Raw genomic sequence first — 13021 nt, 5'->3', positions numbered from 1 at the left:
GAGCTCCAGAATCATGTACCACTTTGTGCATCTGACTTCATGTGGGAATGGGGGGATTGAACCTGGACCACTAGACTTTGTAAGCCAGTGCTTGTAACTGCTGAGCCATCTCCCCAGCCCTGAAATTCCTTGTTACAGTGAGAGAAAGCATGTACTTTTACTGTTTTTACAATCTGTATATTTAACAAACACCAGTCCTTGGCTGGTCAAAAGGAAGTTCTATTTTTAAAATATGTTGATCCTAGTATTTTTGGCTTACTATTCCTATAATCTCTCTGAGGCAGTAAGGGGCCCTTTTTGATAAAGCCTGGTCTCAGCCATGGGAAAAGTGACTTCAGAGCTCTCAGACATTCTTCCCTAAAATCCACCTTATCTGTCTGTTGTGGAATGACTTATTCGATTAGCTTCTCAGTTCCATCTGGGGAAATGCTTGATTATGTTTACTAAAGAACTCAGAGTCCCCACCCCGGCCTCACTGTCACTGCCCAGGCTTTCCAAAGCGCCCCCCCCCGCCCCCCGTGCTATTCTGTGGCAGGCAGAAGCACAGCTGGGCTGCTGTCTCTGCTTCCAGCCTATGTGAGACCAAGACCAGGACTCTAGAATATTACTCAAGAGTACTCTCTGGAAGCACTTCCTCCAGGCATTTGGATTTCAGGCTACAACTTGAGTCTTCTTTTCTGGTGTCTTTTTCTTGTTCTTCTCTTTTCTGCTCATTCTTCATTCATTCATTCATTCATTCATTCATTCATTGTGTTAGGGAGGGACTCCAGGTACTAGTGAGGTTTGGCACATGTTCTAGCTCTCACACCCAGCCGAAAACATGAGACTTCTTGTTTACTGGGCCCAGAGCCTATCTGAGACCTTCCCAGTAGCAGACGCTCCAGCTTGAAGGTAATAGTTCACCGACCAGGCTTTGATTCTTGTGCAAACCCGTGTCTACCTCAGTCCCTATTTTCAGCATGTGATTCTACAGGACAATCTTTGCTGCCTATCTCTTTCAAGGGAGGAGGCCTGCCTGTTCAGAACACTGTCAATGCTGAAATCAAAGTGATGTTCCTATTTCACAGCCTCTTACCCTGTGAATTTAAAAATATCCACCAGTGGCCCCCACTCTAATTTATTCTCAGCATCCAGCAGGATGGTCTTTAATATGAACGAGGCCAGCTGCAGAAAATGTCAGCCCGGCTGCTGGCTTGGTGCCTGGCCGTGGCAGGGGTGGGGAGAAAAGCTGAAGGATTCTAATTCTCATGAAGACATCACTGAACTCTGCAACTTTTCTCCAATTGAAACGGCTTCCTGTTCAGCTTCCAAACAATTCGCCACTTCCCAGTGTTCTTGAACTTGGGCCAGGGCTGTTTCTTAGTGCCTACTGTTCTTATTCTATACTGTACTTGAGCAGAACTGCTCCTTTCAGTAGAGCAAGTTGCTTAAGCCCCCTTAGGAAGTATGAGGATGGGAAGCCAGAAGATCTCACAGGAGAGAGTTTCACTTATAGTCACCTGGTTCCACTAGACACAATAGTAAGACCACTTTAGCTTCTTCAGTTGCACTCTTTTCTAGGCTGCTAGTACTGGGTGCAGTCTGAGAAGAGGCATATTGAAGAATTTTAAGCCAGTTGCTTGTGAATGTTTTTTTTTTTTTAAAAAAAAACTACCATCCCCACTATTTACATATTTTTATTCATGGGAAGAAAACCTCTGTGCAGATAATAAACCTCTTAGCAAATCCTCTGAATCCTGCCTCAAAACCTTCAAGGGGTTGGGGGCATAGTGATAGAGGGTTTGCCTAACTTGCACAATGCTCTGTGCTCTATCCTCAACATGGGAAATAGGAGGGTAAGAGAATTTTTAAGGATTCTTGGTGCCAAGGGGAAGTAATATTCATTGCCCAATTTGTGCACTGTGCACCTTGCAGAATGGATATTGTCCTAGGCTTCACTTCAGCTCTGTGAGGTAGGTGTATCCCTATTTTTTCGATTGTGAAACAAGTTCAGAGAACTTGGGAAAACTGTCAAGGATAAAATTGTCAGGGATTGGGCTGGAGAGATGGCTTAGCGGTTAAGCGCTTGCCTGTGAAGCCTAAGGACCCCGGTTCGAGGCTCGGTTCCCCAGGTCCCACGTTAGCCAGATGCACAAGGGGGCGCACGCGTCTGGAGTTCGTTTGCAGAGGCTGGAAGCCCTGGCGCGCCCATTCTCTCTCTCTCCCTCTACCTGTCTTTCTCTCTGTGTCTGTCGCTCTCAAATAAATAAATAAAAAATGAACAAAAAAAATTAAAAAAAAATTGTCAGGGATTAAAATCAAGTGTTCTTTGTTTTAGTTTTTTAATTTATTTATTATATTCACAAGGGGACAGAGAGAGAGAGAGAGAGAGAGAGAGAGAGAGAGAGAGAGAGAGAGAAGAGAGAACAGGTGCTCCAAGGCTTCATTCCACTACAAACTCCAGACCTATGCACCACTCTGTGCGTCTGGTTTTATGTAAGAACTGCGGAATCAAACCAGGGCCACCAGGCTTTGCAGGCAAGCACCTTAACTGCTGAGCCATCTCTCCAGCTTGTGTTCTTTGATTTTAAACTAGTGTGTTTAAATTCTGTAGAAATGTTAGAAGCAGGTAAATATGTACCAGTCTCGGGTCCAAGAGGCAACCACTACATTTCTGTGATTTGTGTTGTGAAATGTTTTTGGAAGATTCAAATATGTTGGCATTTTACTACACATGTGGGACTGAACTGTATTGATTGTTCTTCTTTTTTTTTTTTTTTTTTTTTTTTTTGGTTTTTCGAGGTAGGGTCTTACTCTGGCTCAGGCTGACCTGGAATTCACTATGTAATCTCAGGGTGGCCTCAAACTCTTGGCGATCCTCCTACCTCTGCCTCCCGAGTGCTGGGATTAAAGGCGTGCGCCACCACGCCCGGCTCTAATTGTTCTTCTTATTCACACAATACTTTGGTAACTTTCCCATGTCTTCATTGTAGGGATGTATTATAACATGTTTACCTACTTCCTATTGCTATACTATAGGACATTTAATTTGTTTCAGACATTTTGCTCTGTTTCGTTTCTCTACCAGTAATCTGCAACCTCAGCCCCTAACCTCTCTTTTCTTTATACTTGATCCAATACTAAACAAGAGACCCGGGTTCTAAAGCCTGGGTTCCTGTGTCCTAATGTAAGAACTGACTTCATAGAAATCAAGGGATGGTTTGTTAGTACTTTCTGCCTACACCTTGCTTTATAGGACCAGTCTTATTCCCTGCCTCATTGGGCAGACCTGAAGAGTCTTGACCTTTCCTGCGTACCAACTCCACAAGCAACTGAGGACTCCTGTCAAGGAAGGCAGGGCAAGCAGGAGCTCAGAGAATGTCTGAATCAAAGATAAGCACAAACCTCAGAAGCGCCAATAATGATTTGAGCATGTCTGTGTTTTAGAACAATGTTCATGTCCGAGGGCTTACAATGCTATCTTCAGATACAAAGTGGCCTTGATATTCATGACCTCACAGTGGCTGTCACTACAAGACCTGCATAATAGGAGGGGGAAAATGATGACATCAAAATAGAAGACAGGATAGCTTGAACAAAGGGATTCAGTGGAAGGGAGGGGAAGAAGGGGATGGTAGGAGGGGATTATGATCATAGTATATTGTCTATACTTATGGAAGTTGTCAACAAAAAGTTAAAAAAAAATAAAGAAGCTGCAAGAGAACACAGAAAGAAAAAAATGTTCATGCCCTATTGTAGCCCCACCACTCAGATATCTATGTATACATGTACACGCACACACACACACACACACACACACACACACACACACAAGTGCATGCCCCCCACCATTTCCACCATCATCTTAACTTCCAGGCTTCTGGCCTGAACACAGAACCCAGCTTGATTTGTTTTTGAGAGTTCTGTATAGGAGTAGTGTTTTTAAAATGCCTGTTAGGGCTGGAGGGATGGCTTAGTAGTTAAAGTGTTTGCCTGCAAAGCCAAAGGACCCAGGTTCAATTCTCCAGGACCCACGTAAGCCAGATGCACAAGGTAGCACATATGTCTAGAGTTCATTTGCAGCAGCTGGAGGCCCTGACGTGCCCATTCTCTCTCTATCTGCCTCTCTCTCAAATAAATAAATAAGAATAAAATACTTTAAAATGCCTGTTATTTAGCAGCTTGTGTTTGAGTCAAAAGGGGGTCTATTCAGTGATGATGATACATAATCCCACATGGAACTTTGGGACTCAGTCCACTGATTAAAATGGAAAGACTTTCAAAGTAGATTATTAGGGATTTGGTAGTAGCTAATCAATTCTTTTTTTTTTTTTTTTTGTATAGATGATTTCCTTAGAGAGAAAGTTTCCAGTTTCCGGATTATTGGGCTTAAGCTATAGGACATCTGAATTTTATCTTTAGTTTCTTTCAAAGGGTGAATATATCCTGTTAAGAATAAAGACTAAGGGCTGGAGAGATGGCTTAGCATTTAAGCGCTTGCCTGTGAAGCCTAAGGACCCCGGTTCGAGGCTCGGTTCCCCAGGTCCCACGTTAGCCAGATGCACAAGGGGGCGCACGCGTCTGGAGTTTGTTTGCAGAGGCTGGAAGCCCTGGCGCGCCCATTCTCTCTCTCCCTCTACCTGTCTTTCTCTCTGTGTCTGTCTCTCTCAAATAAATAAATAAAAAATTAAAAAAAAAAAGAATAAAGACTAAGATGTCCTAAATGCCTTAGAACACTGGGGATATGGTTCAGTTCAGTGGTAGAGTATATTCTCAGTCTGCACGAGGCCCTGGGTATATCCCCAACATGTGTACATGTGTGCATGCACATGCTTGCATGTGCACAAACCCACATACACACATAGATGCCAAAGGGAGACATGCTGGAAAGGACAGGAAAACACATCAATCTTTTCAGAGCAAGAGTGGGCAGTGTTTGTACAATGATAGACTTTTAGCTAAGGAGCTACTAACAACAAGATGTGAAGGTATGTGAGAGGATGATAAACCTGTGTGTGGTTTACCTTTCCATAATAACATCTTGTATTTAGATGACACTTCATAGCTTCAAGTTCTTCCATACAAATCACTGTAGCAGACAGTTTGCTGTTCATCATGAGCCCTCGATTCACTATTCTGATCTCACTCAGGCGCCAGAGGCCTGGCCCAGGGAAATCATTGTTCTATGCCAATGCTTTACAGTTTGGGTTCTACAGTAGAATCACCTAGTGAACTTTGAAAGCTTTCAATGCCTGGGTCTGGGGACCTCACCGTAATCCAATTAAACCAGAATCTCCTGGGTTGGGGATGTAGCTCAATAGTAGATCCCTTAACTAGCATGTGTCAGTCCATGAGTTCTATCTCCATCACCAAGCCAATAAAACAAATTCCTCAGGTGGCGCTCAAGCATTGGGGTATGATTTTTTTGTGTGCATTTGTATATATGTCACACATGTGCAGGCGCTCATGCAGATCGAAGGTTGGCATTGAGTTTACTCCTAGATCACCCTTCACCTTGTTTAATGAGACAAAAATCTTTTGCTTGAACCCAGAGCTCACCAATTCAACTATTCACTAGTTAGCTTGCCTCATGGATCTCCTGTCTCTGCCTCCAAAATGTTGGAATTATGAATGGGCTGCCACACCTAGCCAGCATTTATATGAGTGGGTATCTAAGCTTATGTTGATATGCTTATGCAGTGACTACCTTACCCACTTAGCCATTTCCCCAACCCTTATTGGTAGTTTCAAAACTCTCCTTAGCTGGGCTGGAGAGATGGCTTAGTGGTTAAGCACTTGCCTGTGAAGCCTAAGGACCCAGGTTCGAGGCTCCCTTCCCCAGGACCCACGTTAGCCAGATGCACAAGGGGCACAAGGGGGCGCATGCATCTGGAGTTTGTTTGCAGTGGCTGGAGGCCCTGGTGTGCCCATTCTCTCTCCCTCTCTCTCTCTCTCTCTCTCTCTGCCTCTTTCTCTGTCTGTTGCTCTCAAATAAATAAATAAAAATTAAAAAAAAACCTCTCCTTAGCTAAATGTATAGTTGTGGTTCCCTCTTTCCCATGGCTTCCCTTTCTGAGGTTCCAGTTACCCACTGTCAAGCACAGTCCGGGTATGCACATAGAAAATTGTAGAAATAATTTATAAGCTTTATACTGTTATTCTGCGTAGCATGTTGAACTATTATGCAGTCCTGCTCTGTCATGTCTGAGATGTAGAACATCCTTTTATCCACATACCCACACTATGTGCCCTGTGGCAGCCAAGAAACACAACACTGATAGAGCTTTCATTCAAATATTATAATTGTGCTGTTTTATTAGTGATATTTTACTTGCCTAATTTAAATTAACCTTTATTGTAGATATGTAAGATAGGAGAAAATCATAGAATGACTATAAATATATATGAATATATATATACACATACATATATATATATATATATATATATATATATATATATATATATATATATATATATATTACAGTATTAGCTGTTTTAGGCATCTACAAAGGTCTTAGAAGTATATCTTCCAAGGATGGGAGGGTGCTCTTCTGAAATTTTCAGCCAAGACTGAGCCACTCAGGAGGCTCTCATTCCCTTTTGCCAATTATTGACCTAGGGCAGGCCATGGGACCCAGTTCAGTGGGAAGGAAGTTAGTTGGCAGAGGTCTGGGGAAAAAAAAAATTGCAAACAGATCATCTTCCTAAAACCAGAAATACAAGAACTTTCATAAATGTACAGGTTGGCAGTAATATGGCAGGAAGGGCTCAGTCACCAAATTCTATAAGGGCCTAAAACCTCCGCACACACATCCCTGCGGCCCTTCAAAGGAAGCCTCATCAGCCTCGCAAGCAGCAGCCCCCCCCCCCCCCCGTCTTACTTCACATTACTTTGCTCACACAGACTTGCAAAGTCTTTGTCCTCTCCTCCCCTTTCCACTACCTTGCCTCACTCACTGTGAGCACAAATTGAAGGAAGGGAGTTAAAGTTTCTTAGAGATTTTCACGTCTTAAATCCATAAAATGTTGTAGCTTTCGCCCAGGGGAGGAGTTTCCTGAAGTCTGTGACGGAATATTACAGACTATTATGTTCCATCTGTAAATACAGACTTAGCAGATGAAAGGATGTTTTTGTTAAGACATGAGGAGTCACCCTGTGCTTTACCTTCCTTCACTCTAGAAGTCAGGAAAGAACACAGACTTCCTACCAGTTACAGAAAGTGGCTTGATTACTGAGAGAAAAACCAGTTAGCCAGCTTCCGAAATCACTCTGAAACCCTAGCTCTATTAACGGAAAAATCTGTCTTCATTAAAATCTTCAACCTTTGTCCCTTAACCCATCCCAAGGGAATGCTGAATTACACTATAAAATAATGAATGGAAACTTAAGTCACTTCCGACCTCCCTGCACTGCTTTTCCTCCGCCTTTGGTCTGTACAGTGCAGAAGGCAGCAGGCACCCTTCCAAAGCAACATTTAGGGCAAAGCATTCCCATGCACTAAGTAACATCCTATGGGTTAGTATCACGCAGAACAAATCGTCCCCTAGCCCAATGTTACACACCATCCATTGACCTAACACTGAACGCATTTGGAGATTATTCGTGGTACGTATTTGCCATCTTTACACGTACAATTTACAAAGAAGGAACAAAAAAGAAGAGAAGACTTTTCTTAAACTGCCACTGCCATTCTAAGGTCCCATCTATTAAAAAGATGGAGTGGAGTGGGGGAAACCCAGCCCAGAAGTCTTGTCGCAGCAGAGGAAGCTGACCAGGCAGCTTTTGTGACCTGATGCAAACGGGATATGGTCAAATATCCTGCAAACAGCAGTCAGCCACTAAAGCGGGGGTGGGGAGAGGAGGGAGATATCCAAGAAAAGAAATGTCCCCATTATAACAGGCCCTGAGATCCACAAATGTGCAAAAGTGTTAGAAGAGCCACCTGATTGCCTGCAAACTTGGTGCTCAGGAGGACCACCTGGAGCCTGAGCAGAAGACAGGCAGACAAGTACTACATAAAGGTTAAGTCCAAGCCTTTTCGCCAAACTTTGCTTTTGATTTTCTCTGGCAACAGACACCAGCGGAAAGCTGCTTCACCGGACAAATCCATTTCAGAGCCATCAATCTCCACTCCTATACATCCCATGTCGATTCCCAGTCTCAAGTACCATTAGCATACTTCAGACTTTGACTACTTTTCTCAGACTGCTGATACCTTATACTTCCCAAACAAAGATTGGGAATGCAGAGATGTGGATTTTACATTCTTACATTCTTCAAGTGCTCCCTCCCGCCGTACGTCCTGTGCTGAGAACGTAGGTGCTGAATCCAGCGAATCTCCTAAATTCTGGAAGCAGTCTTTTCCCACCCTTTGTACCTGATCTGATGGGACTTCATTAAAATCTTCAACCTTTGTCCCTTAACCCATCCCAAGGGAATGCTGAATTACACTATAAAATAATGAATGGGACTCTGGATGGCACCATCCTCTCCCTGTCAACCCTCGTAGGCTCTCTGGAGGACCCTTCTTCATGCCCTTCCCTGCCTGGGGCCACCTTACCGGGTTTGGGGTTAGGGATAGAGTTGGTTCATAACACCTTTGGCCTGCATCTCCAGCGGCGGCTCCCCGGCGTTGCCCTCCTCTCCGCTGAGAGGATACGCCAGCAGACGCATGGCTGGGGCGCACGCAACCTCCACCTGGCGCACCTGCTCCTGGCTCAGACGCTCACGCCAGGCGTGCACCGCCTCGCGGGCGTCTCGTGCAGACAGATGGAAGGGTCGGTCGGCCCCATAGGCCGAGCCGCGAGTCATGTTGAGCGCGAAGGCTTCGAGCTCGTCGAGGGCGCGCAGCCCCGAGAACTGCAGCAGACGGCGCAGCTGGCTTTCAGGATGCCACACCAGGTCCTCGTAGCGCAGCTGCAGGTAGCGGCGCTGCAGCCAGGCGGGCGCGCCGCTCGTGAAAAGCAGGTCGCGCAGCCAGGCCTCACAGATCACCTCGAGCGCTCTGTTTAAGAAGAGATCGGGGCGCGGCGCGGAGGGCATCGCCCGGGACTGACTCCCGGGCCGCGGGCCCATGACATGCCCCAGCAGCATGCGGTGGAAACCGCCGCCCCTCTGACGCGCGCGCAGCACCTGGATGCTCTCGCGCAAGAGCCCCTGTCTAGACTTGAGGCGCGAGTTGTGCACGGCCCGTGGATCTCGGAAAAGCTGCACCACCTTCAGGTTGAGGCCTGGGTCGCGCAGCAGAGGCACCAGGACGCCCAGATCGAGCAGGCGCACGTCCTTGATGACCACCACTGGGTACTTGCGGCACTCAGCCTCCAGGGCGCGAAGCGGCACCGGTGGGCAGCTACGCTCACAGACCGAGTCCTCGACGAGGCCAACCTCCGAGCGGGCACGGGGCGCATCTGGACACAGCGGCGGCGAGCAGATGACCTTGTTGGTCCGCCAGCGGAAGAGGGTGGCCGTGGTGACGTTGGCCAAGTCGGAGGCACGCGCGGCGGGTCCTCCAGGCGGCATGTACAGTCCCAGCACTGAGAAGTCACAGCGGAAGAGGGAGCGGAGCATGTCCCGCAGAGCCCCTTGGAGGCTTTCGGCGTCGCCCGGATACAACGCCTGCCATACATGCCACATGGGCTCATACAAGTAGAAAACGTCCGGGTGCTGGTTAAAGAGCTCGCCCAGGAAGGATGAGCCGGTGCGCCAGGTGGCATGCACGTAGATGTGTTGTTTCTCGTGGGTTCGGACATCGCCCGGGGACCTGAGGGACGTGCCTGCGCCCCACTCCACGGCGGGCTGCGCCTCCACGCCCTGCTCACGTTCGCCGGCCGCCGCCGCCTCCAGGCTCCACACTCCCAGGCTGCGCTGCATATCCGGACAGTGTCCTTCGTCCTCGTCGCGGCCGCCGTCCAGGACGGAAGGGATGAGCATGAGCATCAGTGTGTACAGCACCAGCAGCAGTGCGAACTTGCAGTACTCTCCCCGCCGTCGCCGCCGACCCTTCATCTTTCACCGACGCCCGGAGGCAGAGCAGCGGCGCGTCCTCTCCCCTTCCCCAGAAATCGGGTGGAGAGTCCGCCGCTCCCGCTCCTTCAGGCCCCTCTGCGCGAAGAGCCGAGCGGCGGGCCAGTGAGTGCATCCACTAGTGAGAACTTGGAAGGCGGCAGTGCTCCAGTGATGGCTCAGCCACTTCAGAGATCCAATTGGCACATTTAGCCGCCGCCCGCCCCGCCCCAACCCCGCCTGCTCTCTCCGCCCTTCTTTCCCTCTGGGCTTCGCCCACTGCTTGGCCAGATCTGGGCGGGGCTGTCGCCGGCTGGGGTCAACTGCAGGGGCGCACGGACCTGTCAGTCCCTATGTTTCCCCAACTCCTCAGTAAAGAAATGTACTTTTCATAAACTGACTGCAGGCAAGAGAGGGAAAGATGTGTACATAATATATTTAATGGCTGGACGTAGACCCCCACACAGAGAACTCCATCATCCCGTCTGTTTTATGTCCCCTCTCTGATCAACTCTTCCAAAGCAGACTGACCACCATCTACAGCAAGCGCCCTCATCAGCTCAGGAGCGTGTTACTGCGGTCTGGATGGAGAACTCCATGGAGATAAATGATATGGAATTGCACGTTATAAGGTGGCATATGCGGGGGAGGGGGGAGGCAGAGAGGGCTGGAGACGTGACTGCATTAACACAATAGTTAAGATCTAACCTTTGTGAAGTTTACGTGTTGTGTTCCCTCGGATTATTGCCAGTGCATTTTGCAGGCACTGAATTTACTCTTTTGTAAAATAATTTTCAGTGTTCACGTACTTCCTAAGTTTGTAAGGCTTGGAGATTGTCACCACAACATACTTCTCACATACATAAAGATTTATGGAGAATCAGAGGGGGTAGAACGGTGACTTTACCCAGGAAGTGAGTGTTTAAAGGGACCCACAAGGAAGAATAAGTGTCAAAAGATATAAAAAAAGTGACAGGAAATCCAAGCTTAGAATTTATGAAATTCAAAAGACCACTGAAAATGATGATTTCTCCCTCTCCTCATTTCAGTGGGATAATGAACAAGGAAAGGAGGCATCTCTCACTGCCTTGGTTAAGGTATTGAAAGGTTAATAAACAAACAAACAAAAAAACCCCAAAAAACAAATCTCATCTTCGCTAGTGGAAAGAGTTCAAATTGGAAAAGTGTGTACATTTCCAAAAGTTTGGTCTTCCTCATCACCACAGCTACCCACCTCTGAAATCACAGGCTCAAGCACTGCTTTCTGTCAGTTCTCTCCCTTTCCAGCCATCTGTGTATATTCTGTTTATTTGTCAACCTCCTTCACAACTCCCTCCCCCACTCTTCTCCGTAGATACCATGAGCCATTATTTTTAAATATCTTTATTTATTTGAGTGACAGAAAAAGAGACAGAATGAGCACACCAGGGCCTCTGACTGCTGAAAATAAACTCCAGAAGCTTGCATTACTTTGTGCATCTGGCTTTACATGGGTACTAGGGAATCAAACCCAGGCCAGCAGGCACTGTTAACATGAACCTTTAAGTACTGAACCAGCCCATGAGCCATTGTTTTAATAACACACTTGTTAATCAACTAAACTCCCTTGCCCTTTAGCATGTTATTACTCATCTACAAATCCTGTTGTAGCTTTCTGTAAACCCAGAAACACTGTTGAAAAACATTTCCATGCAGGACAGATTGGCATCAAGAGAAATTCATTACCATCAAATTCAGGTGGTTCCTAAAATACCATATTCTTCATGTCAATTTCATATCTCTGGCCCATCATGACTATTTCCAACTCTCCACTCTTTTCTAACCATGGATACCACTCTATTCCCTTTCTCAACAATGATCTTACCTCTTCACAGACAGAAGAAACCATGTTGAACATCATCTTTCTTTGCATTAGATGATCCACTTGCCTGTATACTCATCTCCTTGGCAGAAGGACATTGTTTTACAATATTAATTGATAGATCGCTCCATGTTTTTACATTTTTTTTTAAATTTTTTATTTATTTATTTGAGAGCGACAGACACAGAGAGAAAGACAGATAGAGAGAGAGAGAGAGAGAGAGAGAATGGGCGTGCCAGGGCTTCCAGCCTCTGCAAACGAACTCCAGACACATGTGCCCCCTTGTGCATCTGGCTAACGTGGGACCTGGGGAACCGAGCCTCGAACCGGGGTCCTTAGGCTTCACAGGCAAACGCTTAACCGCTAAGCCATCTCTCCAGCCCTGTTTTTACATTTTTCTCTCCTCCTTTGAGAAGTGGCTCAGAGCTTACCTGGAGAAAAGGATGCTGGGCAGAATGCAAATGATTGCTGGCGTTTCTTTTCAAAAGCCATGTCCTGTAGTGGAGAGTGTGGTAGATAGTAAAATCAACTTCAAAGTATTTCCCTGCTCCCTCTGTGCCCTTCAGCCTTGCCTTCCAACACCAATCCTGGGATAGCTGGTATGGTTTGGATGTGTTTTGTTCTCACCCAAATGTATGTTGAAATTTGGTTGTTAATGTAGCAATGTTGAGGGGTATTGGGGACTAAGAATTAATTAGATTCTTGAGAGGGACTGGTGGAGCTGGGGATATAGCATGCACAAGATCTTGGGTTCATTCCCTAGTATCACATTAAAAAAAAATAAATAAAAAGCCTCCATGGGCTGGAGAGACGGATCAGTGAATAAGACGCTTGCTTGCAAAGACCGATGGCCCGAGTTTGACACACTTGTACCCCCATAAAGCCAGGTGAACAAAATGGCCCATGCATCTGGAGTTCAGTTGCAGTGACAAGAGACCCTGGAGTTCACCCCCCTCCCCGGGTTAAATCATTTTCTACACTCTGAGAAGACTCATCAAACATTAAAGATGAAATACTGGTCAGGGATATCTTCTCTCACTTGAATGGCAGGTGCCAACCTGGCAGATCCAGGGAGCCTTAGTATATAGGCTTTTTGAAAATATTTTTATTTATTTATTTATTTATTTATTTATTTATTTGAAACAGAGGAGGGGGGAGAGGGAAAGGTGGAGAAA

General features: G+C 46.4%; 1 protein-coding gene across 1 annotated transcript in view; it reads right to left on the bottom strand.

Moving 5' to 3' along the window:
* Chst7 (carbohydrate sulfotransferase 7) overlaps positions 1-10129 on the bottom strand; it is a 44508-nt gene extending 34379 nt beyond the window's left edge. The window contains exon 1 of the mRNA XM_004665730.2: positions 8544-10129. Within this exon, the coding sequence (XP_004665787.1) occupies positions 8555-9988 (1434 nt within the window). The 5' untranslated portion in view covers positions 9989-10129 and the 3' untranslated portion in view covers positions 8544-8554. The remainder of the gene's footprint in view (positions 1-8543) is intronic.
* Positions 10130-13021: the final 2892 nt, after the last annotated feature.

Source organism: Jaculus jaculus, chromosome X, assembly GCF_020740685.1.
Source record: "Jaculus jaculus isolate mJacJac1 chromosome X, mJacJac1.mat.Y.cur, whole genome shotgun sequence".
Classification (NCBI taxonomy): Eukaryota; Metazoa; Chordata; class Mammalia; order Rodentia; family Dipodidae; genus Jaculus; species Jaculus jaculus.
The sequence above is the reverse complement of the archived record's forward strand: the minus strand, read 5'-3'. Positions and strand labels throughout refer to the sequence as shown.